This window comes from Condylura cristata, unplaced genomic scaffold, assembly GCF_000260355.1.
Source record: "Condylura cristata isolate star-nosed mole 26May11 unplaced genomic scaffold, ConCri1.0 scaffold00015, whole genome shotgun sequence".
NCBI classification, from domain to species: Eukaryota; Metazoa; Chordata; class Mammalia; order Eulipotyphla; family Talpidae; genus Condylura; species Condylura cristata.
Genome location: NW_004567116.1, coordinates 6,877,165 through 6,903,023, shown reverse-complemented (window position 1 = coordinate 6,903,023; position 25,859 = coordinate 6,877,165). Strand labels below are relative to the sequence as shown.

The window sequence follows — 25,859 nt, the reverse complement described above, 5'->3', positions numbered from 1 at the left end:
TTCTGTTGAGTTTAGGATAACTTTATTATTTAAAATTACAACTGAATTAATTTTAGAGATGAATATGTAATATCTTTTATTTAGAGTATTTCAAACCTAGCAAAAATGAAGGAAAAAACAAATGAAAACTTGGTAAATAATAATTGTAGAATGGATTTCAGTCAAGACACAGTCCATTTCTGTAGGAACTTTCCCAAGGCCACCATAACATCCTTGTTTCTCAGACAATAAATTATAGGGTTAAACATTGGTATCAAGATGGTATAAAAAAGAGAAAGGTACTTGTCCATTCCTGTTGATTGAGTAGACTTAGGTTCCATGTACACAATGACGCCTGATCCAAAGAACAAAGTCACAACCATGAGATGGGAAGAACAAGTCGAGAAGGCCTTGGCTCTCCCAGTGGCTGATGGTAGCTTCAGGATGGTGGAGATTATTTTTACATAAGATCCAAGGACCAATAAAAAAGGAATATTGATAATTGCTGTAGCAATCACATAGATCAATATCTCAATCATCAAAGTGTCCCCACAAGCAAGCTGAACAACTGGGGGTACATCACAGAAAAAATGATTCAACTCATTGGATTTACAGAAGGGTGAAGAGAAAATCTTGTAGATGAGCCCGATGGGGACCAGAATCCCAGTGATCCAACAGGCAGATGCCAACTGCACACACAGTCTATGGCTCATGATGACAGGGTAGAGTAATGGGTTACAGATGGCAACATACCTGTCATAAGCCATGGCAGTGAGAATTAAGCACTCAGTGGCTCCCAAAATCACAAAAACATCCATTTGAAAAGCACAGGCCAGAAAAGAAATTCTTCTATTTTGTCTACAAAGATCTGCCAATAATCTGGGGACAGTGACAGACACATAACATATTTCCAAAAAAGAAAAGTTTCCAAGAAAATAATACATGGGGATCTGAAGGGAAGGATCAACCTTAGTGATGATGATAATGAGGGCATTTCCCATAAGAATAACAATATAGATTATTAAAAATGTACCAAACAGAAATCCTTGAAGTTTGGGAACATCAGAAAACCCAATGAGGATGAATTCCACCAATGTAGTGTGGTTCCCCATGAGGGAATTTTGCCCTTTGTATTCCATCTATAAACACAATAATTTTCAGTTTAGAGCTCAGTTCAATCTTCTGGCCCACCTGAAAAGTGTTGGTATTAAGTCAATGAGTTCAAACCATTGGCAAAAGAAAAAAACAGTTTTCTTGCTGTTTTATTTTATATTCTTGCTAAGATATTTCAATGCAACATGCTAACATTCCATATTGTGAAAACAGAAACTGCATTCTTTCTGCCTATTTTAGAGGCTCATGTTTAAGATAAGAAGAAAAATCAGATAATCATCCAAGGAGCTTTTTTCTCAAACAGCTCTAGGTGTTTGAGGCTCTCACTAGAGGTAGCCTGGTTGCCTTAATCTTCTATTTTTTTCTGCCTATCTCAGTTGCTATCTTTATGGTCCTTTCTTTGTGTGTTTTATCTTTCTCCCGTGAATTCCTCTCATGTCACCTACAGACCAGTGGGTGAGAAATCAGTAAGTCTCTTCTGCCTGGTCCACTTCAGCCAACCTGGACACTCCCCAGCTATCTGTCCTGGAAATAATGTACCTTAGCACATCCTATGAGCACATAAAGTCTAGTATGATTTCAAAATAAAGTATGATTTTGCCAGTAATATTCTTAATTCTACCATCATCCCCCTAAATTTTGACAGCTCTAAGTGTATTCCATATTTTAACTTCATCTTAAGTGTACACCAGTAGATTTATGCATCTATGTGGTAATTTGGCAAAAAAGAGGAAAAAGGAAATTATGAGACCTGAGCAGGATGGTCAACTATACCCCTCAACTAATGGAATCACCAATGTAATCAACCTCTTCTCTCCAATGTGAGTATTTGTATAGCATTCTGTGATGTAATATTTTAGATAAAAATAAATGATGTGCACATTTTATATGGTTAATATATGGTATATTTGCATATGATATATGCTTTTATAATAAATACTTAAATATCTATATTTGAATTCTGAAGAGTGCCTAATACAATACACTGCAAGCAAAAATATATTTAGATCAAATATATTCAGTCCGTCCTGCACTGAGCTAAATGCTAGATCTCACTTTGATTAGTGTCCACCCTACCTCCGTACCACTCATTTATGTGAAACAATGCCTATTGTACAATTTCCCCATAAACCTAAATTCACTTTTCCATGTGTTTGGAACTAACTCCACTTCAATACCAAATTAAGCCTAACTTCCTAGAGAATACAATTTCATTTCTTTCTAAGATACCAAGATCTTCTATTCACTCACAGACCTCAACAGATGAATAAATTGTAACTTCTACTTTTTCCTTCGTGGTATGCCCCAGTATTAATCCTTCCTCCTTGGTTCACGGAATCCTGCATTCTGACTGTAACTTCTCACCACACAGCATCAGATGATGGCTCCTCATAGCTCATCTCCTCTTAGGACTCAATTTTTCCAACCAAAGGATCAAGGGATACAAGGGGTGTTTTATATGAAATAAAGTATCCTATAAATTAAAATTCATTGTGTTGGCCCTCCCTGGTCTTTGCTTCTAAGATGTCATTTATTTTCTCCATCTTTCAGTTTTGGATAGTCATTTTCCCATTTTACATCTTCTCAAATTTGTCAAGATTGATATTACCTTTCCAGCATGTAGTATTTTCTTTATAAGATATCCCTTATGAAAAAATAAAAAATATTTAGGTAAATGAAATGGATTTCTTTCACTAAAAACATCAGGTAGGCAGACGATGTGAAATATACATTATGGTCCCTTATGGGTCAATGCGAAGTGCCTGTTAAATAAAAATTGTGTTAAATGTCAAGGATAATAATAGTAATAGTAATAATAATTTAGCATATAATATGAGTTCAGTTATGTCTTCACAGCACATACAGACCAGTTGGAAAGTCAGGTAGGGAAGTCAAATGTCACCCTAGACATTGCAGTGCTAAGTGGGGAGAGTTGCCTCTCTCACAAGAGGGCCACGTTCCTAAGGAATTGACAGCCACTCTGAGATTTTGTCACATTTGAGGAGCATCACAGAAATGCTGGTGTTATCACTTTATGCAAATAGATAAGAAAACATTTAGGAAATATAGACCCTCATATCCTCACCCTGTTGATTCCAAATGATTGTACAAGGTTTCTGTGCATGAGTGGTTTATAAACACCTGCAGAAATGTCATGAGAATGATTCTGACTTACTCCACTGACATGCCCTAAGTAAAGAGCTCACTGACCAAAGGCCTTGATATTAAATGAATTTAAAATACAAGTTGATAAATTCTAGTAATATAACCCAATTCAAATTGGCTGAGTTTAATCTTCTGTGCTTGAAGACATACCAGAGATGATAAGAATGTAACTCAAGGAGGTGGTTTCAGAGTTTAGTAACACAATCTATTTAGTTGGGTAACTTTTAAGGTGCATTTGTGTTCCATTAGGTATCTTTCCATGATCATTATCATCCTTATTCTACTTCTCATTATAATTTTAACTGACATCCCCTCTTTTCATTTTGAAATTTAGTCATCTTACATTCAGTAGTGGAGTAAACATTTTCCAGCCTATCAGAGGAAAGAAAGAACAGGGTACATACAAACTTGCCAGGAAAACACATCTTCAAATTAGTATACTAAACCAGCAGCAAAAATTAGAGAAAAAAAAAACATTTGAATGTACTGAATTTTTACTGTTAGTTTTTCTTTCTTCTCTATTTGTATCTTTTATTTTGAATATATGAGATTATACATAAAAATATAAAGACAAATTTAACAAACAAATGTTTATAATATTGAGATCATATTCTAGGATAATTTATCTGACAATTTGCCTACTCTTGAATTGACGTACTCTCTCCACCAAAATTAGTGGAGAGGTATATTGGCAGTTTTCATATGGTTTATGGAGTTTTCCCTCTATCAATTTTCTATCTCAACAAAAGTTATCATAGCTATACTGCTGGTTATTAGAAAATATTTTTTAGATTAATAGTTTATCATTTTTAATAAACTACAGAAAGCTCTCATTCATTACATTTGAATAACGTAGCTACAATTATTATTTACATTTTGCAAAAAAAAAAATATCAGATAAATAGAGAGTTCAGTATCTTTCTCAAGGTCAAGAAGCTGGTGTCTTATCTAGGTGACCTCATACTCAGCAGGGTGATGCTGACTCCACGCAACCAAACTCAATGGTTTTCTTAAAGCATTTAATGAAAAGTGATATTTTGAATATCATATTCTGTAAAATACAAGTAAACTCAGCATACAAAACTTTTTACAAGAGCTCTTAACTACTGCCCATACAATTATAGTATATATTTCAAGTTCAGAGCTTTATCTCACAAAGGAATATGATCCGAGGAAAGAAAAGCTGTTTTATTGAATATATATTCTAAATTTCAAAATCACTATAACATAAGAAAATATTTTTTTAAATACTATCAGAAAATAATTGGGGCAAAATAATTTCTGCTTACCTGGTGGCTATTATGGAGAAATCTTTGTGAAAATCTTTTGAAAGGAATAATGTTTTATATAGAGATTTCTGGATTTTATTATCAAGTAACAATTCAACAACTATTATTCTTTCCTGATTTCATATTTTATATTTCATTTAAATCCACAGTGAAGCATAGGAAGGAAATTAAGCCTTATTCACTGAGGACAGTGCTGCCCAGACATGTTGCATTTAAACACCAAGCTCTGTGTGTCAGGCGGTAACCGGGAGAGCACAGGGCTGTCCGGCTGAATCAGAGACGCGGTTCGGTTCTCTCTGGGGATGTGGGCTGTGGGGCACCGGCCCCTGACCACTGCTCTGCCCCTGGCTCTCCCTCCATTCCCTTCTGGGGAGTACAGTCATCTTTTGTGACTCCTTCATGGTGTTAACATTGTACTATAAACTACACATGACATTTTATTATTTAGGAAAACACTATTGCTCTACCTCAAAGAATGTGACTTGGAAAGTCTCTAGAGCTCATGCAACATACAGAGTGTGTGTGTGTTTGTGTGTGTGTGTGTGTATTAAGGACATCTGCTCATTGTTCAGTACAGCATAAAATTTATCTTTAATTTCAGGGACTTACAAAAGAAAAAAATGAAGTTAACAAGGACATAGTGCATTGAGTCTTACATTTTCTCCATGGAAAGTTTTGAAAAAGAAAACACATTGGCCCTCCCTGGTGGCTCTGTGGGTTAAAGCGCAGCACTGCAAAAGAGCCACAGCCACTTCAGTGTGAGTTCGATCCCTGGCCTTGGAAGTGACCACATGGCATAACAGACCTCTCCTGTCTCGCCTGCTGCTCCCCTTAGCAGTGTACTTGGTCGGTCTGCCTGTTCTGCCCTCACTTTGTCTCTGATGAATCCTCTCACCGCCCCTGCACTGCTGGCCTGTACCCCAGCTCTGTATGCATAAATAAATAAATCTTAAAAAAAATGAAAAGAAAAAGAAAACATATTAAGGGTTATATAAAACACTAAGAGAGTAGAACACATATTATGGTTGCTGTGACTCTTGACAGACTTGGTAAATTATTATTCCATGCACTCAATATTGACTTAGTAGGCATCAATAAATATGTAACTCTGAACAATGATCTCAGGAGACACAAAGACCTTTGCAACCCTTATATTGATCACCAATTTGACTGCTTGAATCCTACTCCTCGTTAAATTGAGTCGGTCAGTGATACTATATGAAAAGTAACCTACTACTGCTGCAAACAAGTAGAAGGATTCAAATGCAGCACCTTACCCCTATACTGTAACAAATGTTCTTGGTACTGCCCAAAGCTCTTCCTCTTCTTTAAGCAATAAAGCTAATGCGTTTTCTCTTCAGAGCCTGCTTGGTTTCTATTGAAAATGGTCCCATCAATGTTAATGTTCACACTTAAAATTTATCAATTTTTTATAGATACTACATACTACAATTTTTGCTTTCCCTAAATGCATTTTTAAACTTTGTCATCTAAAAAGAATATATTTTATGTACATAATTTACTTCCTTCTAAATGTATCCTTGCATTAATTTGTTAGTTGTTTTGTAATCCTCTAAGGGGCTACAATGCAAAGCTGTGGACCTAAATACTGAAACTAGAGTCAATGGCTGAAACAGTAGAAAAGTGAGCAATTTCAGTATTTTCTGACTTTGGGGGAAAGGTAAAAGTGGAACAGGTTAACTTTCTTGAGGAAATTATAGTTCATTTTAATATTCTTTAAAAAAAAAAAGATTTATTTATTCGTGCATCCAGAACTGGGTACAGGACAGAGGTGCAGGTGTGGTGAGAGGATTCACCAGAGACAGAGTGGGGAGCAGAACAGGCAGATCGACGCAATACACTGCTGAGGGGAGCAGTGGGCGGGTCAGGAGAGGTTTGCTGCGCCATGTGAGATCACCTCCTGGCCAGGCCAGAAATTGAATTGGTGCTGACATGGCTTTAGCTTCTTAGTGTTGGGCCACAACCCACTGCGCCACCAGGGAGGGTCCAACCTTGTAATTTTTAACACTCAAATGTATCCTTCTGGCATTCATTTTTTTCTCATTAAAAGAATATTCAGCTATTCTTTACTCATTAAAACCTATAAAATTCTATAAAATTCAGTAAAAAAAATAATTCACCTCCAGAAAATATTAGGAGACAATAAAAGTGAAAAACACATACAAGTTAATCGTTTTACGTAAAAGTTATTTTTTAAGTTATTGAAATGTGTGTCAGTTCATAACTTTTTTTTAAGTGAACTTTTATGTTCACTTAAAATTGGTATATACAGGCCTCTCTGGTGGTCTATGGTTTAAATCTCAGTGCTATTAACTCTTTAGGGGCCTAAATTTGTTTCCCATCCAGGGAGGTGACCCAAGTGGCACAACAGATCTCTCTTGTTACCCACAGCTCCCCTCAGCAGTGTATCTCAGTATATGTACCTAATTTACTCCCTACTCTCCCTCTAGTGAATCTTCTCACCTCCCACACCACTGGTCTGCATCCTACATTTTGTATGCATAAAAAATATTTCAAAATAAAATAAAAATGGTGTATATAATTATAATGAAGCTATTTAAATTAACATCAAGACTGTTGAGGAACTTTAGTGGCATTGTAGAGGACAATCAAATTTTGGAACTAAGATAGTGTGTCCATTTAGCATATGTCGGTTTACCATTAGGTAATAGGCTGAGGAATCATCAATAAAAGTATTAGAAGCATAGTAGGTCAGCTTTTTTAATAAGCTAGCTACACCAAGGGTTGTTGGGCTCCAATCCTTCTTTTTGTGACATTTATCTGTGTATTTATAATGCAAAATTGTTCAAAAGCAGATAATTATCAATAGTTTAAGCTGTGCTGTTGGTCAACCTTATTTTCAACACAGTTGAATATCCATCGTTTTTACACAACATGTTGATTCCAAAGATACATATATTAACAGTATTTTTATAAAGAATGTGTAGCTAATACCCAAACCATTTAAGAAAACAATGCTAACAAACTTTATGATTTCAATGAATTCTTTCAGGTATGCCTGTAGCTTGATCTAAGTATGGGATAATTTTAATTTTTTTGGGATAATTTTAATTTTTTAAATTAAAATTTATTTATTATTTGAGAGCTTAATATATGAGATCACACATTCAGAATAATTCAGAGCTTTACAAAACAAAACAAAAAACTAATGGAATCCTGATAAATACAAAACAGTTTAAGAATAGTTCTGAGTCAAGGTACATATGCTTTCTGTAGGAGCTTTCTCAAGGCCACCATAACATCCTTGCTTTTCAGACAATATATAATAGGGTTAAACGTTGGTATCAAGATGCTATAAAAAAGGGAAAGGTATTTGCCCATTCCTGAGGAGTGAGTGGACTTAGGTTCCATGTACACAATTATGCCTGATCCATAAAATAATGTCACGACCATGAGATGGGAAGAACAAGTGGAGAAGGCCTTGGCTCTCGCGGTGGCTGATGGTAGCTTCATGATGGTGGAGATTATTCTCATGTAAGATCCAAGTATCAACAAAAAAGGAACAGTGATATTCAAAGTAGCAATCACATAGATAATTGTGTCAATCATCAAAGTGTTCCCACAAGTAAGTTGAGTATCTGGGGGTACATCACAGAAAAAGTGATTCAACTCATTGGATTTACAGAAGGGTGAAGAAAAAATCTTGTGTGTGAGCCCAATGGGGACCAGAATCCTAGTGATCCAACAGGCAATTGCCAACTGCATACACAGTCTATGGCTCATGATGACAGGGTACATTAGTAGGTTACAGATGGCAACATACCTGTCATAAGCCATGGCAGTGAGAATTAAGCACTCAGTGGATCCAAAGGAAACAAATATATCCATTTGAAAGGAACAGGAAAGATATACTTCTGTTTTGTCTACACGGATCTGCTAATAATCTGGGTAGAGTGACAATTACATATTTCCAAAAAAGAAAAGTTCCCAAGAAAAAAATACAGGGGGATCTGGAGTGAGGGATCGATCTTAGTTATTATGATAATGAGGCTATTTCCCATAAGAATAAAGAGATAGATTATCATAAATATACCAAAGAGTAAGTCTTGAAGGTTGGGAACATCAGAAAAGCCAATAAGGATGAATTCCACCAGTGTAGTGTGGTTCCCCAGGAGGGAGTTTTGGCCTGTGTGTTCCATCTATGAACAAAATAATTTTCAGGTTTAGAGTTCAGTTCAATCCTTTAGCCCACCTGAAAGTGCTCATATTAAATTGATTATTTCAAAACTGCTGCTACAGGATAAAGACCTATTTTTCTTGCTAGTCTATTTTATATTTTTGCTAAGCTATCTCAACCCAAGTTGCTAAAATTCCAGATTATGAAAACAGTATCTCTATTTGTACTGCTCAAGTTTCAGAACTATTAAGGGATCATTTCTAGAGTGAAAAATGAGAGAGAATCATACTATGAAACAAGCATGACAGGATCCTCTTACAAACCACTGCAGGTTACAAAGGCTCTTTTCTAATGAGAATCTTCCCCTTTCTGCTGTCTCACCTTTTTCTTCCCCTTTCTGCTGTCTCACTCTTTTTCTTTTTTTTTTGCCTAGCACCTTCTCAGTTATAATCTTTATGTTCTTTTACATTGCGTTTGATGTTTCTCTGTGAATTTTTCTCAGGCAACCGAGGGGCAGGTGGTCAGTGAGTCTCCATTTCTTGGTCCACTTCAGCCCACCTGGCGACTCCCCAGCTATATCTCCTGGAAATAATTTACTCTATCATGCCCTGTAGCACTTAAAGTCTAGAATGTAAAGTAAAATTTTATCTTGTTCTCCCCAAATTTTATCAACTCTAAATATATTCCAAATGTTAATGCTTTAGGGGTATGTTTATAATTATAGACCTCTATGAGACAGTTTGACGAAAAAGAAGAAAAAGTATAAGATAATTTCATCTTTTTATCTCTAATATGAGCATCTCTTCCTGAGATGAAATATTAATCTCTGTGGCATATAAAATATAGACAATATGTGATACTTGTGTGCATAAAATATATACTTTTGAAATATATATCTTGATATCCATATCTGAATTATGAACAGTTCCAAATACATTATACACCCTTGCTAAGTTATATGTTCTATAATTACTTTCAGATCAAATATGTTCAGTCAGTCCTGCCCTGTCAGAATCCAACCCAACTGTTCTTTCTTTCCACAGTAGCATGTGTAGGAATTAGCTCCACCTCCCAGACCAAAGTCACCTTAACTGCCTAGAGAATACAGTTTCCCTTTCTATTTACAGGTCACCACGTAAATAATCAGGTAGGCAGGCAAAATAGGAACTGTACTGCAATTCCTTATGGATAAATTCTTAGTGGATAATAAATACAAAGTGTGTTAAGGGCTAATGCTAAGAATAATAACAATAATGGCATATAATATGAGTTCAGTTGTATCTTTCTAGAGCTTACAAACCAGGGGTTACATCAGGCAGGGAAGTCAGCTGTCACCCTAGAACCTGCAGTCTGTGTGGGGAGAGTTACCTGCCTTGCAGGAGAGACATATTCCTAAAGAAGTGACAGTCGCTCAGATTCTGTCAGACATCAGGGATATAGATCATGTTGGTATTTTCAGGCTTATGAAAATAGAAAAGAAATAATTCCAGGAAAAAATAGGTCCTTGTACCCCTCTATTTATTCCAAAGCACTGCCCACGGCTTCCACGGATGAGCGGTTTATAACACCTGCTGATGGGTCATTGGATTGATCCCCACTGGCTCCTCACTCAGCCCTAGGGCACTGCAGAGCTCACTGACTGAAGCCCGTGATACTAAGAGACTTAAACTGAAAATTCAATATATCCTGGCAATGTCACCCAATTCGAATTAAATGTGCTTATTTTTCTTTCTGAAACACATCCAGGAATGATAAGAACATTACATTTGAGATTTAGGTACAATCTAGTCAGCAGAGTAACTTAAAAGATGCTGGAGTGGTTCTGGTAGGCATCATTATATGATCATTGTTGTACTTATTGTATTTATCCTTATGATTTAACTGATACCCCATTTCTTCATTTTGAAGCTTACTCATCTTTTATCCCGCCGTGGAGTAGACATCTTCCAACTATCAGAAGAAAGACAAGGAAGGGTATTGATTTGCCAGGAATACTGATCTATATGCAGGATGAAATCCAGAAGCACATACTGGAGAAAATGATCAGAACTGACTGAAATGTTAGTTTTTCTCTCATCTGCACCAGGAGCTGGTATTTGAGTCCATGAGAAGAGACATATAGAAACACAAATAAAATTAAATTTATATGTCTAACTCAAATCTTACATAACATTGACAACAGATCCCAAGTTCTCTTTATTTGCTTTTCTGAAGTTTGTCTACTCTCTCCACAAAAAAGAGGGATATATTGGCAGTTTTAGCAAGTTCTATGGAGTTTTCCCTTTACCAATTTTCTCTTACCAGCAACTGGCACAGTTGTGCAGCACAGAAAGGTCTGGTTAAATGAAAATATTTTTATGTTAATGGTTTTCCAGTGATTCATTATATATAAACACACTATTAATAAACATACCGAATTTCATATTTATTACATTCTGAATAAAGTAGGTACTGTGATTTGCCTCATCTTGAGAGTTCAATATCTGTCCCAGTCTCATGAAGCTGGGGTCTGACCCAGGTGACCTCAACTCAGCAGGGTGATGCCGACTCCACACATTTAATCAAACAGAATGGTTTTCTTAAAACAGTCAATGAGGACTGATTTTTCAATATAATATTCTACAAAATATATGTAAAACTTGTAGTAAATTTTGTTTTTGGAGGGCAAGGTGTTTCATGTCCATTTTATAACTTTTATAGTAAGTTCAAGTTCAGCATTGTATGTCATAAGTGAATATGATCAGAAGAAAAGAGTGTATTTTTTTAAAATATTTATTTATTTATTCGTACAGAACTGGGGTACAGGCCAGAGATGCGGAGGGTGAGAGGATTCACCAGAGACAGAGTGGGGTGTAGAACAGACAGATCGATGAAGGGAGCAGCGAGCGGGTCAGGAGAGGTCTGCCACGCCATGTGGTCACCTCCGGGGCAGGTAGGCAGGGATTGAACTCATGCGGAAGTGGCTTTCATTCTTAGTGCTGCGCTTTAACCCACTGCGCCACCAGGGAGGGCCAGAAAAGAGTGTATTTTAATGACTTTGTATAGTGAATTTCAAAAACGCATTATAAAAATAATAAAGTAAATATTAAAAATACACTTTGCATTTTCAACACAATACATACCTTCTTATCTTTTGTATATTTTGGAGAAATTGCTGTTGCTCTTTTTAAATAGGAATAGTGTGTTATGTCATGAACATTCCTGTTTTATATTATCAAGTAACAAATTCACCCCCCCCTCCTGCTCCTCTTCCTCCTCCCCCTCCTCCTCCTCCTCTTCTTCTATAAGTAATTTGCTTCAATAACACACAGACAACTCGGAGACAATAATTTGGAGAACTAAACTGTCAGTGAAAGTCATTTATGAACTAACATAATGTACATTAGTACTGACATGAAGAGAAGCAGGAGGTACTGGGAAGGGGATGGCAATAACCCTGTGGGGGATGGCAAAGGCCAGATCAGGCTGAAGCAGAGAGTGCCCAGATGTATGTTACTACACTACACCCAATGCCAAAGCACCAGTAATCTTTTTAGAAAAAAATAAATAAATAAACTCTGATGTTTGCTGGCTGGATTCATGATGGTCTGTGCACCAATGTTTCTCCCTCTTGCTGCTGATAGAATCATCACAGGCCTGATGAGCTCTTCCATTGTGACAAAAGGCAAAGCAGGATTTCATATGATTTGGATATTATTTAGAATTTGAATTTGTCTCCTGAGTTTGTTCTTCCATTTATTTCACCATAAACTAGAATTTTATTTTCAGAGAGATTCAGAAATTGTGTAAAGTGTAAGAGGGTACAAGTTGGTAAAGTTTTTGTTTTTTTTTTTTTGTTTTTTATGGAAGGGAACTCTTGGAAAGACAGGGGAGAAACCCAAGGCCTAGCAAGACTGGTGAGAAGAGGTCCTAGAATGGGGATCAGGGTGAAGAAAAACAATGTGGAAAACAGAGATGAAAAAAGGGGATTTAATCAAATATTGGAGCTTTACATTCTTATGTATTCTTCATACATCCCTTTTTCTCATTTAAAGAATGTTCTATTCTTTATTCATGAAAGCCTATTGAAATTTTAAAGGAAGAGGGAAAGATAATTATTGATAGTTACTCAAGAAAATAGTGGGAGTCAACAAATGTGACAAACACATGTAGCTAACAAGTTAATTACATTCCATAAAAATTGTGTTCAGTAATCCAAATTGTGTGCTTGTAGCCTGTATATAAACATTATAATGAAGCTATTTAAATTAATATCATGAAAGTGAAGGTTTTGGGTGGTGTTGTGGAGGAAGATTGAATTTGGAATTAAGTGATCATGCCCCATTTAGCAGGTGTTTGTTCATCGATAGGTAACTGACTGAGGAACCATCTTAAATACAGTTGGAATGTCAGCTTTTGAAATAAGCTTATTGCACTTAAGGTTATTGGGCACCAACCCTTCTTTCCTTTACAGCTATCTGTATATTTATAATATGAACACTGGTCAAAGGAGATAAAACATCATGGTTAGACCTGCTATTTTTCCAAAATATTTGAATGTCCATCATTTTCAGATATTATATGGATCCTGGAGTAGATACTACTCAAGATTCATTAAATAAAACAATAACAACCATTAAGATTTTAATGTGATTTTTCAGTTATTTCTATACCTAATATTATTTTGTAAAATTTCAGCATATTTATTTTTTGACATATAAACATAAAATCATTGATTCAGAGTAATTCAGATCCTTAGAAAAATCAAAGTAAAAACAAATTCAAACCTGATAAATAAGAAACAATATTAAGGATGGTTGCAGTCAAGACACAGTCCATTTCTTCAGGAACTTTCCCATTGCCATCGTAACATCCTTGTTTCTCAGACAATATATAAGAGGGTTAAACATTGGTATCAAGATGGTATAAAAAAGGGAAAGGTATTTGTCCATTCCTGAGGAGTGAGTGGACTTAGGTTCCATATACACAATGATACCTGATCCATAGAATAAAGTCACAACCATGAGATGGGAAGAGCAAGTGGAGAAGGCCTTGGCTCTTCCAGTGGCTGATGGCAGCTTCAGGATGGTGGAGATTATTTTCCCATATGATCCAAGTACCAGCCCAAAAGGTACAGAGATAATTGAAGTAGTAAGAACATAGATCAATGTCTCAGTCATGGAAGTATCCCCACAAGCAAGTTGAACAACAGGGGGTACATCACAAAAAAAATGATTCAGCTCATTAGATTTGCAGAAGGGTAAAGTGAAAATCTCATAGATGAGCACAATGGGGACCAAAATGCCAATGATCCAACACACAGCTGCCAACTGCACACACAGTCTATGGTTCATGATGACAGTGTACATTAGTGGGTTACAGATGGCCACATACCTGTCATAAGCCATGGCAGTGAGAATTAAGCACTCAGTGGCTCCGAAGGTCAGAAAGATATACATTTGAAGAGCACAGGTCACAAAGGAAATACTCCTGTTTTGTCTACAAAGATCTGCTAATAATCTAGGTAGAGTGACAGACACATAACATATTTCCAAAAATGAAAAATTCCCAAGAAAAAAATACATGGGGGTCTGGAGTGAGGGGTCAACCTTAGTGATCGTGATGATGAGGCTATTTCCCATAAGAATGACAATGTAGATTATAAAAAATACACCAAACAGAAATCCTTGAAGGTTGGGAACATGAGAAAACCCAATGAGGATGAATTCCACTAGTGTAGTGTGGTTACCCAGGGGGGAAGTTTGTCCTGTGTGTTCCATCTATGAACAAAATATTTTTCAGTTTAAAGCTCTTGTTCAATCTTTTGCCCCCCCTGGATCATGCTACATATTAAATCAGTTATTTTACACACATTGGCAAATACAAACACCCAGTAATTGTGCTGGTTTCATTTCTATTTTTGCTAAGATAGTTCAAGCCAATATGCTAAAATGCCACAATGCAAGATCTGTAACACTATTCTTATTCATGTTTAGATTTATTGAAAAACATATTTAAGAGTTAGAAGAAAAAACAGGTAATAATAACATGAAAACAAAGCATGACAAGGAGCTTTTTCTCAAACAGCTCTAGGTTGCAAGGGCCCTTTTCTCATGAGAAATGCTCCCATATTCCTATTAAGATATTCTCTATTTGCCTTACTTTTCTATTGTCTTGCCTACAATCTTCATGGTTACAATCTTTCACATCATGTTTGATGTATCTCCTGTGAATTTTTCACAGGCAGCCCAGGGACAGGTGGTCAGTAAGTTTAAGTGGCCAGTCAATGTACTGCCTGGTCTACTTCAGCCAACTTGGCCACTCTCCAGTTATCTGTACTGGAAATAAATTACCATACTGTGTCCTATGAGCATATAAAGTCTAGAATATGAAGTCAAATACGCTTTTACTAGTAACAATCTCAAATTTAAAAAAGCCTTAGAATACTCCAAATGTTAATGCTTTACAAGTATGCTAATATTTTATGCATGTTTGAGATAATTTGACAAGATAGTTTACACATAAAATGTGTAAAAAATTTGATCTGGAATTCAAACATGACCCTGACTCAATAAAGTGTCTGCTTTGTAATCACCATTTCAGCTCTTATATAAGCAATTTTAACATCATCCTGTGATAAACATTGTCAACTCATAACATATAATGTGTATATAATATACAGTCAATATATATTACATTATATGACATTTAAATATAATTCTTACATATAATTCTTTGTCAAATTTTGAACACCATGGTTATTGCCTAATTGTTAGCTAAATCACTGTTCAATAATTGTTTTCAGATCAAATATATTCAGCCTGTCCTATACTACACTAGACCTCACTTCCTGTTCTTTCCATTCATCTTTTGTATCATTCATTTATGTAACAATGCTCATTGTACAGATTGCTGAGTAATCCTAAATCAACAGTGCCATGAGTTAGAACTCCTCTCCCCAGACTAAGTTCACATAAACTCCCAGGAGAATACAATTTCTCATTTTTTTCTACAATTTCTCATTTTCTTCTGATCACCATGCACAATTCCCAAACAGATTAGCAAATCTTAATTTCTATGTTTTAATTCTTGGTATTCCCTAGTTTTAATCCCTCCTGTTCAGTTCATGGAATCCTGAATTCTGACTGCAATTTCTCAATGCACAATCCTCAAGATAACTCTCCCTCATGCTCACTTCCTTTTTAGGACTCACAGATATCAACGGAAGGAACAAGGGAGAGCATATGTTTGATATGAAATAAAGTGTCCTATAAATTGAAATCCAATGCACTCTCCCTGGACTTGCAATTATCTGTCCGTTTCTAGGGTACCATTTATTTTTTTTCCTGTTCACCTTTTAGTACTCATTTTTTCCATTTTATATCTTCTTAAAATTCTCATACCTTCCCTTTATGTAGGATATTTTTAAACTACCACATAATGAACAACTAAAAGAGCATAATGAGATGGGTTTGTTTGATAAATACAGCAGTTCAGCAGGGAATAGGTAATTTACATTGTAGTTCCTTATAGATAAATGCTAACTCATGTCAAGTACAAAATTGTGAAATCCCAAGGATAATAATAATCGCAATAATAAGATGAGTTCAGTTATGTCTTTCCTGAGCTTACATAGACCAGGAGTAACATCAGGCAGGGAAGTCAGCTGTCACCCTAGAACCTGCTGTTCTATGTGGGGAGAGTTACCTGTCTTGCAGGAGAGACACATTCATAAGGAAGAGAAGTAACTCTGAAATTCTGTCAGATATCAAGGATATAGATCATGCTGGTATTTTCAAGCTTATGAAAATAAATAAAAAAAAATCTAGGAAAAATAGGTCCTCATATCTTCCCTATTTATTCTAAACACCTGATGATGGTCACTGGATTGATCCCCACTGACTCCACTCACTGCAGAGCTCACTGACTGAAGCCTGTGATAGTGAGAGACTTAAACTGAAATTTTAACATAACTGGTAATTTTCAAATTAAAAGTGCTTATTTTTCTTTAATTAAAACACACACAAGAATGATCAAAACATTACTCATGAAGATGTTTTGAGATTGAGGCACAATCTAGTTAGCAGGGCTACTTAAAAGATTAGGTATTGTTATAAGACCATTGTACTTCTCATAATTTAACTGCTACACCTTTTCTTCATTTTGAAGTTTTCCCATTTTCTATCCAGTCATGGAGTAGACATTTTCAACCTGTCAGAGGAAAGAAAGAGCAGAGTATTGATTTGCCAGGAATATTGAGCCATGTGGGGTGTGATGACCAGAAGACACAGCAGAGAAACACCATCTGAGGTGACTGAACTTTTACTGTTAGTTTCTCCCTCAGCAATACCATTATCTGGTATTTTGACGATATGAAAATAGACATATTATAGAAATACAAATAAAATGACAGTCAAATGTTAACTCAAATCTTATATAAGTTCACTTTATTTTCTTTTCTGACCAACCTACACTCTCCATAAAAATTAGGGATATATATATAGGCAGTTGTGATATTGTCTGTGGAGTTTTCCCCTTACCAACTTTCTCTTTTAAAAGGAGTTGTCTGGTTAAGTGAAAATATTTTTATATTAGCAATTTTCCAATGTTCATTATTTATAACCAAACTATTAATTAACATCCCCAAATTTTCTTATTATATTCTAAACAGTATCTACTGCTATTTTCCTCATCTTGAATAAAGACCAGATACATAGAGAGTTCAGTATCTTTCCCAATGTCATGAAGCTGCGGTCTGACCCAGGTGGTCTTACATTCAGCAGGGTAACTGATACCCACTCCACACACTTAAGCAAAACTGAGCTGTCTCTTTAACATTGAATGTGAAGTAATTTTAAAATGTAATATTTTGCAAAATATGACATTTTTTTGGACCGCAAGTTGTCTCATGTCTATTTTATAACATTTATACCACTCTACTTCCATTTGTAGTGTATATTTCAAATTCTGTGTTCTTTATCACAAATTAATATGATTAGAAGAAAGAAGTGTCATTTTAATGAGTATATTCTCATTATTAAAATACACAATAAAATAATAAAGTAAATATTAGATATACATTTTGCTAAAATAAGCACAGTAAATATTCATGGCTTACCTTATTCATAGTATGGAGAAATTGCTGTGTTGCTCTTTTGATAAGAAGCAGTGTGTTAGGGCATATAAATTTCTGGGTTTTATTGTCATGTAAAAAAATTCAACTACTATTTTTGTTCCCTGATATCATAGTGCACATAAATCCACAGTGAATCTTAGTAGAAAATTGTGCTTTGTTCACTGAGTACAGCGTTACTCCCGACATGCTGCATTTAAACTCCAAGCTCGGCGTGTCAGGCGGTAACCGGGAGAGCACCGGGCTGTGCTTAATCAGAGACTGTTCGGTTCTCTCTGGGGATGTGGACTGTGGGGCATCGCCCCGACCACTGCTCTGCCCCTTACTGCCCTTCCACGCCAGCTCTGGCGACTACAGACTCCCATTTGACTCTAATTTAGAAGCTTTCCTGTCAAAGTGTTTACTTGGAAGTGTAACTATGTAGTAATCTAATACACCATATCTACATCTTTAAAACACCTTTTCTTTACCTCAAAGAGTGTAACTTGCAAAGTTTCTGGAGCTCATCAAACGCATTTTTATTTGTATTTTTTTAGGTATTCTGCTCATATCAACATATGAGCTACAAGATCATAAATAGGAAAAATTGAAGCTCTCAAGGAGCTAGTACACTGACTCTTGAATTTTCTCTGTGGGAAAAGCATGAACTGGAATATGACTTTAGGTCTTTTTAAAAACTGTAAGAGATATATAGACAGATTTTATTGTTACTTTGTATCTTTGCTAAACTTTGTAAATTGTTAATTCATGCATCCAATGCTTATTTATTAGATATCGATAAATAATTTTGCTATGAGGATGCTCTCCAGGAGATAGAAAAACGTTGCAAACTCAAGGTTGGGCCAAAAGTTTGACTGCTAGAATTGTGCTCTTCTTAAATTGGTTGCCTTATTCCAATGACTGAAATGTGACCTAATATTCCTGCAACTAAATGAAATATTTCAAATGCAACACTCTATCCCTCTAATATGCCTTCCATTTGACTTTGCTACATAATTTAGCTTCCTTCCATTCTTTGATATTCATCTCTTTTTTGATTAACTTTTTGTCTCAAAGCCTCTGGTTCCAATAATAGTGACATGGACACAGAGAAGTCAAGGACAATAATTTGAAGACACTACAATTATAACTAGGTATTTTAATTCCAAAACCACATATAGTACGGGGTTATTTTTTTTTTCCCCCTTTGAGAGAAAGGACAAAACTGTCAGTGAAAGGAATTCATGAAACAGCACAATGTACTTTACAATGGAATGGAGCAGAAGCAGGAGGCCCCTGGGGAGGGGAAAGACAATAACCCAGTGGGGGATGGTAAAGGCCAGATCAGGCTGAAGCAGAGTGGCTGTGTGGCACCCATCCTGACAGAGGTGGCTGTATGCCTCACATGGACATTATGTCCTCACAGGTTCTCTGTTGTCATTCTCAACATTACCATATTGAACCAGTCACTTGAGAAAATAGAACAGTTGCCATTCTCTCTCTCTCCTATACCCACACAACTTTGTCATCACTAAGGATGCTGAACTGAACCTGAAAGAATTTAAGAAATGTTCTTAACAGACCGTGCTTCAGAACTTTCTTATGCAAAGACTGAACTGTCGTTTTCAACATCAAGAATCATGTTTTCAGTAAAGTAACAGAATCATGATTTTTTTCCCCATCTACCTGGACTCACCTTTCTGGGGTCTCCTAGTTGAGTTGGCACCTGCCAGAGACTGAGAAGCATCCTCAGGCTTCAGTCCTCCCCGTGTTTTCATGTCTAACTTGTCCTTACGGATGTTTCCAGTCCTCCGTTTTGCAGCTTTCAGGACCACATGCTTTAGATCTTGACAATGGAGTAGTTAACCTACACAGTTCAACTCACATATTCATAACTTACCAGATTTCTTTTTAAAATTCTGGGTGATGGGCCCTTCCTGGTGGCGCATCTGGTTAGGACGCAGCACTGCAAGCAAGCTTCAGCCACTTCAGTGTAAGTTCAATCCCCACTCCCTCACCCCAGGTGATCCGCATCATGGCAGACCTCTCCTGACCCGCCTGCTGCTCTCATCAGCGGTTTATTTAGTTGATCTGCCTGTTCTGCTCCCCACTCTGTCCCTGGTGAATCCTCTCACCCTCTGGATCTCTGGTCTGTACCCCAGTTCTGCATGAATAAATAAATAAATCTTAAAAAAAATTCTGGGTGATAATTCATAACACTGGCAATTTAATTCCACAATAGTCTTACTAGTTTAGTCTCCACAGTGTGCACAGTGTGCACACTCAGGGGAGTAAGTTCTGGGACTCTCGTCCCAATGGGTACTAGCTTGTACCCATTGACCAACATCTTCTCCCCAACCACATAATTTGTTTTTACTTTGTTAGGTCTCAATTATAAGTGATACCACTTAGTACTTGTCTTCTATATCTGGTTTATTTCTCTTAGTTCATGAGTTCACCTTGTTGGTTATTTCTCCAAGTTCACCCATTTTGTCATGCACGGGTGGGTTTCCTTCTCTGTAGCTTACTCATTCAGCAGAGCATATACCCCATTGTCTTTATCCTTTCATCATGTGTTGATGGTTTGTGTCCATCTCTTGGCTCTTAGAATAATATCACAACATAGGAGTTTGTATTTTCCTAACAGTTTGATGGTTCACTTCCTTTGAATATCTACTCAAAGCCTCTTCCACAAGGTGACAAAAATATTGAGTGTTTTTGTGGTGAATAAAAGAGGAAGATGAATTAAACAGGTTAAGAAAAGAATTAATGTTAACTAATTATAAGTATTCTTGCAGATGGCCTGGGAGGAACCCATTTCACTGCACCTGTAAGAGAACTACTCCCTGTTCATACTGCCAGCGTGTTCCCTGTGTCCTATAATACTGGTTACTCTTTGACAGCCCTTTGATCCTTTTCAAGTCCTGCTCCCCATAAGATGAATGCCCCTGTTTCCCTTGGACCCTCCTTCTCCCACCATTGTCACAGAATCAGTCATGCTTGTACACGATTACTAAATAAGTAGCAAGAGAGCACCTCAAGAACAGCCTCTTGCCCTGCAAACCTGCTCCATGACACATCTCCTAGGGGCACCCCCAGAGACGTGGGGACAAGTCTTTGCCCTCCAGATGAGTGCACATTTTATCTAGATTGAACATTGAGTCACATAGGGGAAAATTAGAAAAATCTTGCAGGAGGAACTAGATTTTCTCAAGGCAGAGTCTACACTATTGGCATTGACTTCCTTCCAAATGACCTAACTCCCTGAACACACACACAAACAGTGCATTTTACTTTTGGAAACAGGAGGTATAATCGCTCTTATTCCCTCCACCTCCTCCTCAAAACACATTTCCAGTTTAGAGAGGTGAAAAAGAAATTTAAGATTATACTTTTTTGCTATCCTACCAGTAAAATTTATGGTTGCAATATTGGAATTTAGGTTCACACTTCTTCAGATGTATGTTCAAACAATACTCAACAACAAACACTAATAATCTTTCAGAGGGATTTAACCTTCTGATGCTCATGTGTTGACCCATGATTCATGAGTATCTGTGTACCAACACTCATTCTCTATTGCTGCTGCCAGAAGCTTCACACTATCTATACCCCCAGTGTGAATGGAGCTTTGATGTCATTGTGGATGAGGCATTTCTAGAGGTGACAATGCTTTGATTTTACCTTAAACTAGAATTTTATTTGAGGAAAGAGAGATCCCGAGTCTATGTATGTGCCAACACTAAAAATATATCATAATAACACTGATAATAAATGAGACATGAATAATGGAAGGGTGAAAGTGGAAACAAGTGTCTTTACAAGAAAGAACCTCATAGAAAGTCAGCAGAGGAATCGCAGTCTGGAGAAGCTGGTGATGAGAAGTTTACAAGAGCAGATCATGAAGAAAATAAACACAATATGGGAAAACAGAGATAACTGAAGGCTTTTTATCCAACCTTGCACCTGTAACATCCAGTGTCTTCAGGCATTCTTTTCTTTCTCATTAAGAATGTATTCAGCTATTCCCTACTCTTTAAAACCTATATATATTTTTTAATTGAGGTAAAGATTAATTACTGGTATTCGTCTCCAGGGAATGTTACGATACAATAAAAGTGGCTAAGGCCCTCCCTGGTGGTGCAGCAGGTTAAAGCACTTCACTAAGAAGCTATAGCCACTTCTGCATGAGTTCAATTCCCGCCTGCCCCAGAGGTGACCACATGACAAGGCAGACCTCTCCTGACCCGCCCGCTGCTCCCCTCAGCAGTATACTTCGTCAATCTGCCTGTTCTGTTCCCCGCTCTGTGTCTGGTGAATCCTCTCACCCTCCACATCACTGGCCTGTACCCCAGTTCTGTATGAATAAATAAAATAAATCTTTAAAAAAAAAGTGGCTAAAATACAGACTAATTAATCATTTTATATAAAACTCTTTTTCAGTTATTCAAATGCCTCTCAAACCGTAACATTTATACTTTTTATGTTCACTTACAACCTGTATGTAGAGGCCTCCCTTGTGGCCCAAGGGGTAAGCCTCAGGCTATCACCCTGAAGTCACCTAACTGTGACTATGGCCAGAAAACAGACCCACTGGCACAGCAGAACCTTCCTGTTCCTCCTGCTGCTCAACTCAGCCATAGATTGCAATGTATCTGCCTGTTCAGCTCCCTACTCTGTCTCTGGTGAATCCTATCAACTTCCTCAACTCTGGACTGCACCCCAGTTCTTGCTGGTATTTATTCATTTACAAATCATCAAAGAAAGCATTAGAAAGATGGACTGCCATCTTCATTAATAAGCTAACTACACCCACAGTTGGGCTCCAATTCGTCTTTATGTTGCATCTATCTGTGTTTTTATAATGCCAATAATGTTCACAAGCAGATAAAACATCACTTATGAAACATGTATTAGTCACCCTTATTTTTCACAAGTTTGGATACCCATCAGTTTCAGACAATGTATTGATTCCTGAGATACTTATATGGATGTCATTTTTATAAAAAAAAAAAAGTGTAGAATTATTAAAAAAATAAACACAGCAGCAAAAACTTCATGATTTCAATGTATTATTTCAGATATTTCTGTATCTTGTATTAAACTTGGGATAACTTGAAATTTTAAAAGTACAATTTATTTGTTATTTGAGAGAAAATATATGTGATCACACATTCAAAGTAATTCAGAGCCTTAGCTAAACAGAAGAACATACAAATGGAATCTTAATATGAAACAGGTTAAGAATTGTTTTGATCAAGACACATTTGTCTTCTGTAGGAGCTTTTTCAAGGCCATCATAACATCCTTGTTTCTCAGACAATATATAATAGGATTAAACATTGGTATCAAGATGGTATAAAAAAGGGAAAGGTATTTGTCAATTCCTGTTGAGATAGTGGACTTAGGTTCCATATACACACTGATGCCGGATCCAAAGAATAGAACCACGACAATGAGATGGGAAGAGCAAGTGGAGAAGGCCTTGGCTCTCCCAGTGGCTGATGGCAGCTTCAGGATGGTGGAGATTATATTTCCGTAAGATACAAGTATCAACAAAAAAGGAACAGTGATATTCAAAGTAGTAATCACATAGATAATTGTCTCAATCAAGAAAGTGTCCCCACAAGCAAGCTGAACAACAGGAGGTACGTCACAGAAAAAGTGATTCAACTCATTCGATTTACAGAATGGTGAGGAGAAAATCATGTGTGTGGGCCCTATGGGGACCAGAATCCCTGTGATCCAGCAGGCAATTGCCAACTGCACACACAGTCTCTGGTTCATGATGACAGGGTACATTAATGGGTTACAGATGGCAACATACCTGTCATAAGCCATGGCAGTGAGAATTAAGCACTCAGTGGACCCAAAGGAAACGAATATATCCATTTGAAAAGCACAGGTCACAAAGGAAATACTTCTATTTTGTCTACAAAGATCTGCTAATATTCTGGGTAGAGTGACAGACACATAACATATTTCCAATAAAGAAAAATTCCCAAGAAAAAAATACATGGGGGTCTGGAGGGAAGGATCAACCTTAGTTATGATGATAATGAGGGTGTTTCCCGTAAGAATAACAATGTAAATTATCAAAAATGTACCAAACAGAAATCCTTGAAGGTTGGGAACATCAGAAAACCCAATGAGGATGAATTCCACCAGTGTAGTGTGGTTCCCCAGAGGGGAATGTTGGCCTGTGTGTTCCATCTATGGACAAAATATTTTTCAGGTCTAGAGCTCAGTACAATCCTTTGGTCCTTCTGAAAGAGTGACTTATTAAGTCAATGATTCAAAGTTACTGGTATAGGATAAATACCTATTTTTTCTTGATTATTTTATATGTTTGCTAAAATAGTTCAATCCAATATGCTAAAATGCCAGCTTATGAAAACAGCAACTCTGTTATTCCTGTTCAAATATAAAATACTTGTGGATGATTTTTAAGAGTGAGAAAAAATAGATATTCATAACATGAAAACAAAACAGAGCAGGAGCCTTTTTACTAACAGCTGTAGGTTACATGTCCTCTTTTCTAATAAGATTTGCTTCCTCTTTTTTTTAAGTGATTTCTATTTACTTTAGTTTCCTGTTTATTTTCCTATTACCTTAGTACCTTTTCAGCTACATCGTTATGGTTCTTCTACATTGTACTTGATAGTTCTTCTGTGATTTTTCTAAGGCAGCTCAGGGACAGGGGGTCAGTAAGTCTCCACTGCTGGGTCCACTTCAGCCAATGTGGACCCTCTCCAATTTTGTCTACTGTAAATAAGGTGCTTAGCAAGGCCCAGGAGCACATCAAGTCAGACCTTGAAATAAAGTTAGATGAAATATGCTAACAACACACTTAATTTTACATGTTCTCCCAAAATTTTAACAGCTTCAACTATTCCAAATGCTAAAGTCTCAAGAGTATGTTCATCATTTTATGTATATGAGACAGTTTGACAAAAACGAAGAAAAATAAAAAGTATAAGAGAATTTGATGTGACCATTCAAACATGACTCTAGACAAACTGGGAAGTGTGACATTTTGATCATCTTTTTATTACTTATACAAGTATTTTGAAATCATTCTGTGATAGAATATTGTTAACACATAACGTATATATAAATATATAGTCAATATATGGCAGATATGTATATAAGATAATATCTATATCTGATTTCTGAACACATTTTGCTGTATCATCTGTTCAATAATTATTTGAGATCAAATATATTCAGTCTATCCTGCACAATGCTAAATGCAAGACCTCAATTCTTGTTCTTTCCTTCGAAGCATTTTATATTTCACTTATGTGAAACAATCCCATACGGTTTGCCACATAACCCTACATCCATACTATCATGAGTATGGAAGTACTCTACTTCCCAGACCAAATTCACTTTTCTTCCTAGAAAATACAATTTCCCTTTTTTTTTCTAGGACCAAGTTCTTCTGATCACCCACAAGTTCCAACCAGATGAACAAATTCTAATTTCTATGTTTTACATCTTAGTGCTCCTGGTTCTAAATCCCTTCAACCTCAGTTCATAGACACCTAAGTTCTGACTGTAATTTCTCACTAAACACCCTCAAGGTAATAGCTCCCTTTTATGGCTCACAAATATCAATGAACTGATCAAGGAGCAGCGGATGGTTTGTAGCAAAGAAAGTGTCATACAAATTGAATTCACTAGCCTCTGATCTTTCATTACTAATTTTGCTTCTAAGCTGTTACTTATTTTCCCCTGCTTTTTCACCTTTTGGTAGTTAATTTCCCATTTTAGTTCTTCCCAATTATGTCAAGATTTATATCACCTTCCCGACATGTAGGATTTTCATTGCAAGTTATTCCTTATGATAAACAACTAAAAAGATTGTTTGGCTTAATGACATGGGTTTATTTAATAAGTAGTCAAGTAGGCAGGCAATATGGGCTATGCATTGTAGTTCTTTATGGAATTGTTAAGGGCATATTAAATAAAAGGTGTGAAATACCAAGGGTAGTAATAGTAATCATAACATTGGCATATAATACGAGTTCAGTTATGTCTCTCCAGAGCTTACAGACCA

General features: G+C 36.5%; 3 protein-coding genes across 3 annotated transcripts; all 3 read right to left on the bottom strand.

Annotated features, from left to right (window-relative positions):
• Window positions 1-161: 161 nt before the first annotated feature.
• On the bottom strand, window positions 162-1,091 carry LOC101637449 (olfactory receptor 10AG1-like). Its single transcript, XM_004683494.1, has one exon. The coding sequence runs from the start codon at window positions 1,089-1,091 to the stop codon at window positions 162-164; it is 930 nt and encodes a 309-aa protein (XP_004683551.1).
• A 12,417-nt stretch (window positions 1,092-13,508) lies between these two features.
• Window positions 13,509-14,465, bottom strand: LOC101637220 (olfactory receptor 10AG1-like). Its single transcript, XM_004683493.1, has one exon. The coding sequence runs from the start codon at window positions 14,463-14,465 to the stop codon at window positions 13,509-13,511; it is 957 nt and encodes a 318-aa protein (XP_004683550.1).
• Window positions 14,466-23,053: 8,588 nt separating this feature from the next.
• On the bottom strand, window positions 23,054-24,010 carry LOC101636991 (olfactory receptor 10AG1-like). Its single transcript, XM_004683492.1, has one exon. It carries the CDS (start codon window positions 24,008-24,010, stop codon window positions 23,054-23,056), a length of 957 nt encoding a protein of 318 aa, XP_004683549.1.
• Between the last annotated feature and the right edge of the window lie 1,849 nt (window positions 24,011-25,859).

Excerpts from the sequence above, each read along its gene's own strand:
- LOC101637449 (XM_004683494.1), bottom strand. The coding sequence starts at position 1,091 with ATGGGGAACCACACTACATTGGTGGAATTCATCCTCATTGGGTTTTCT.
- LOC101637220 (XM_004683493.1), bottom strand. The coding sequence starts at position 14,465 with ATGGAACACACAGGACAAACTTCCCCCCTGGGTAACCACACTACACTA.
- LOC101636991 (XM_004683492.1), bottom strand. The coding sequence starts at position 24,010 with ATGGAACACACAGGCCAACATTCCCCTCTGGGGAACCACACTACACTG.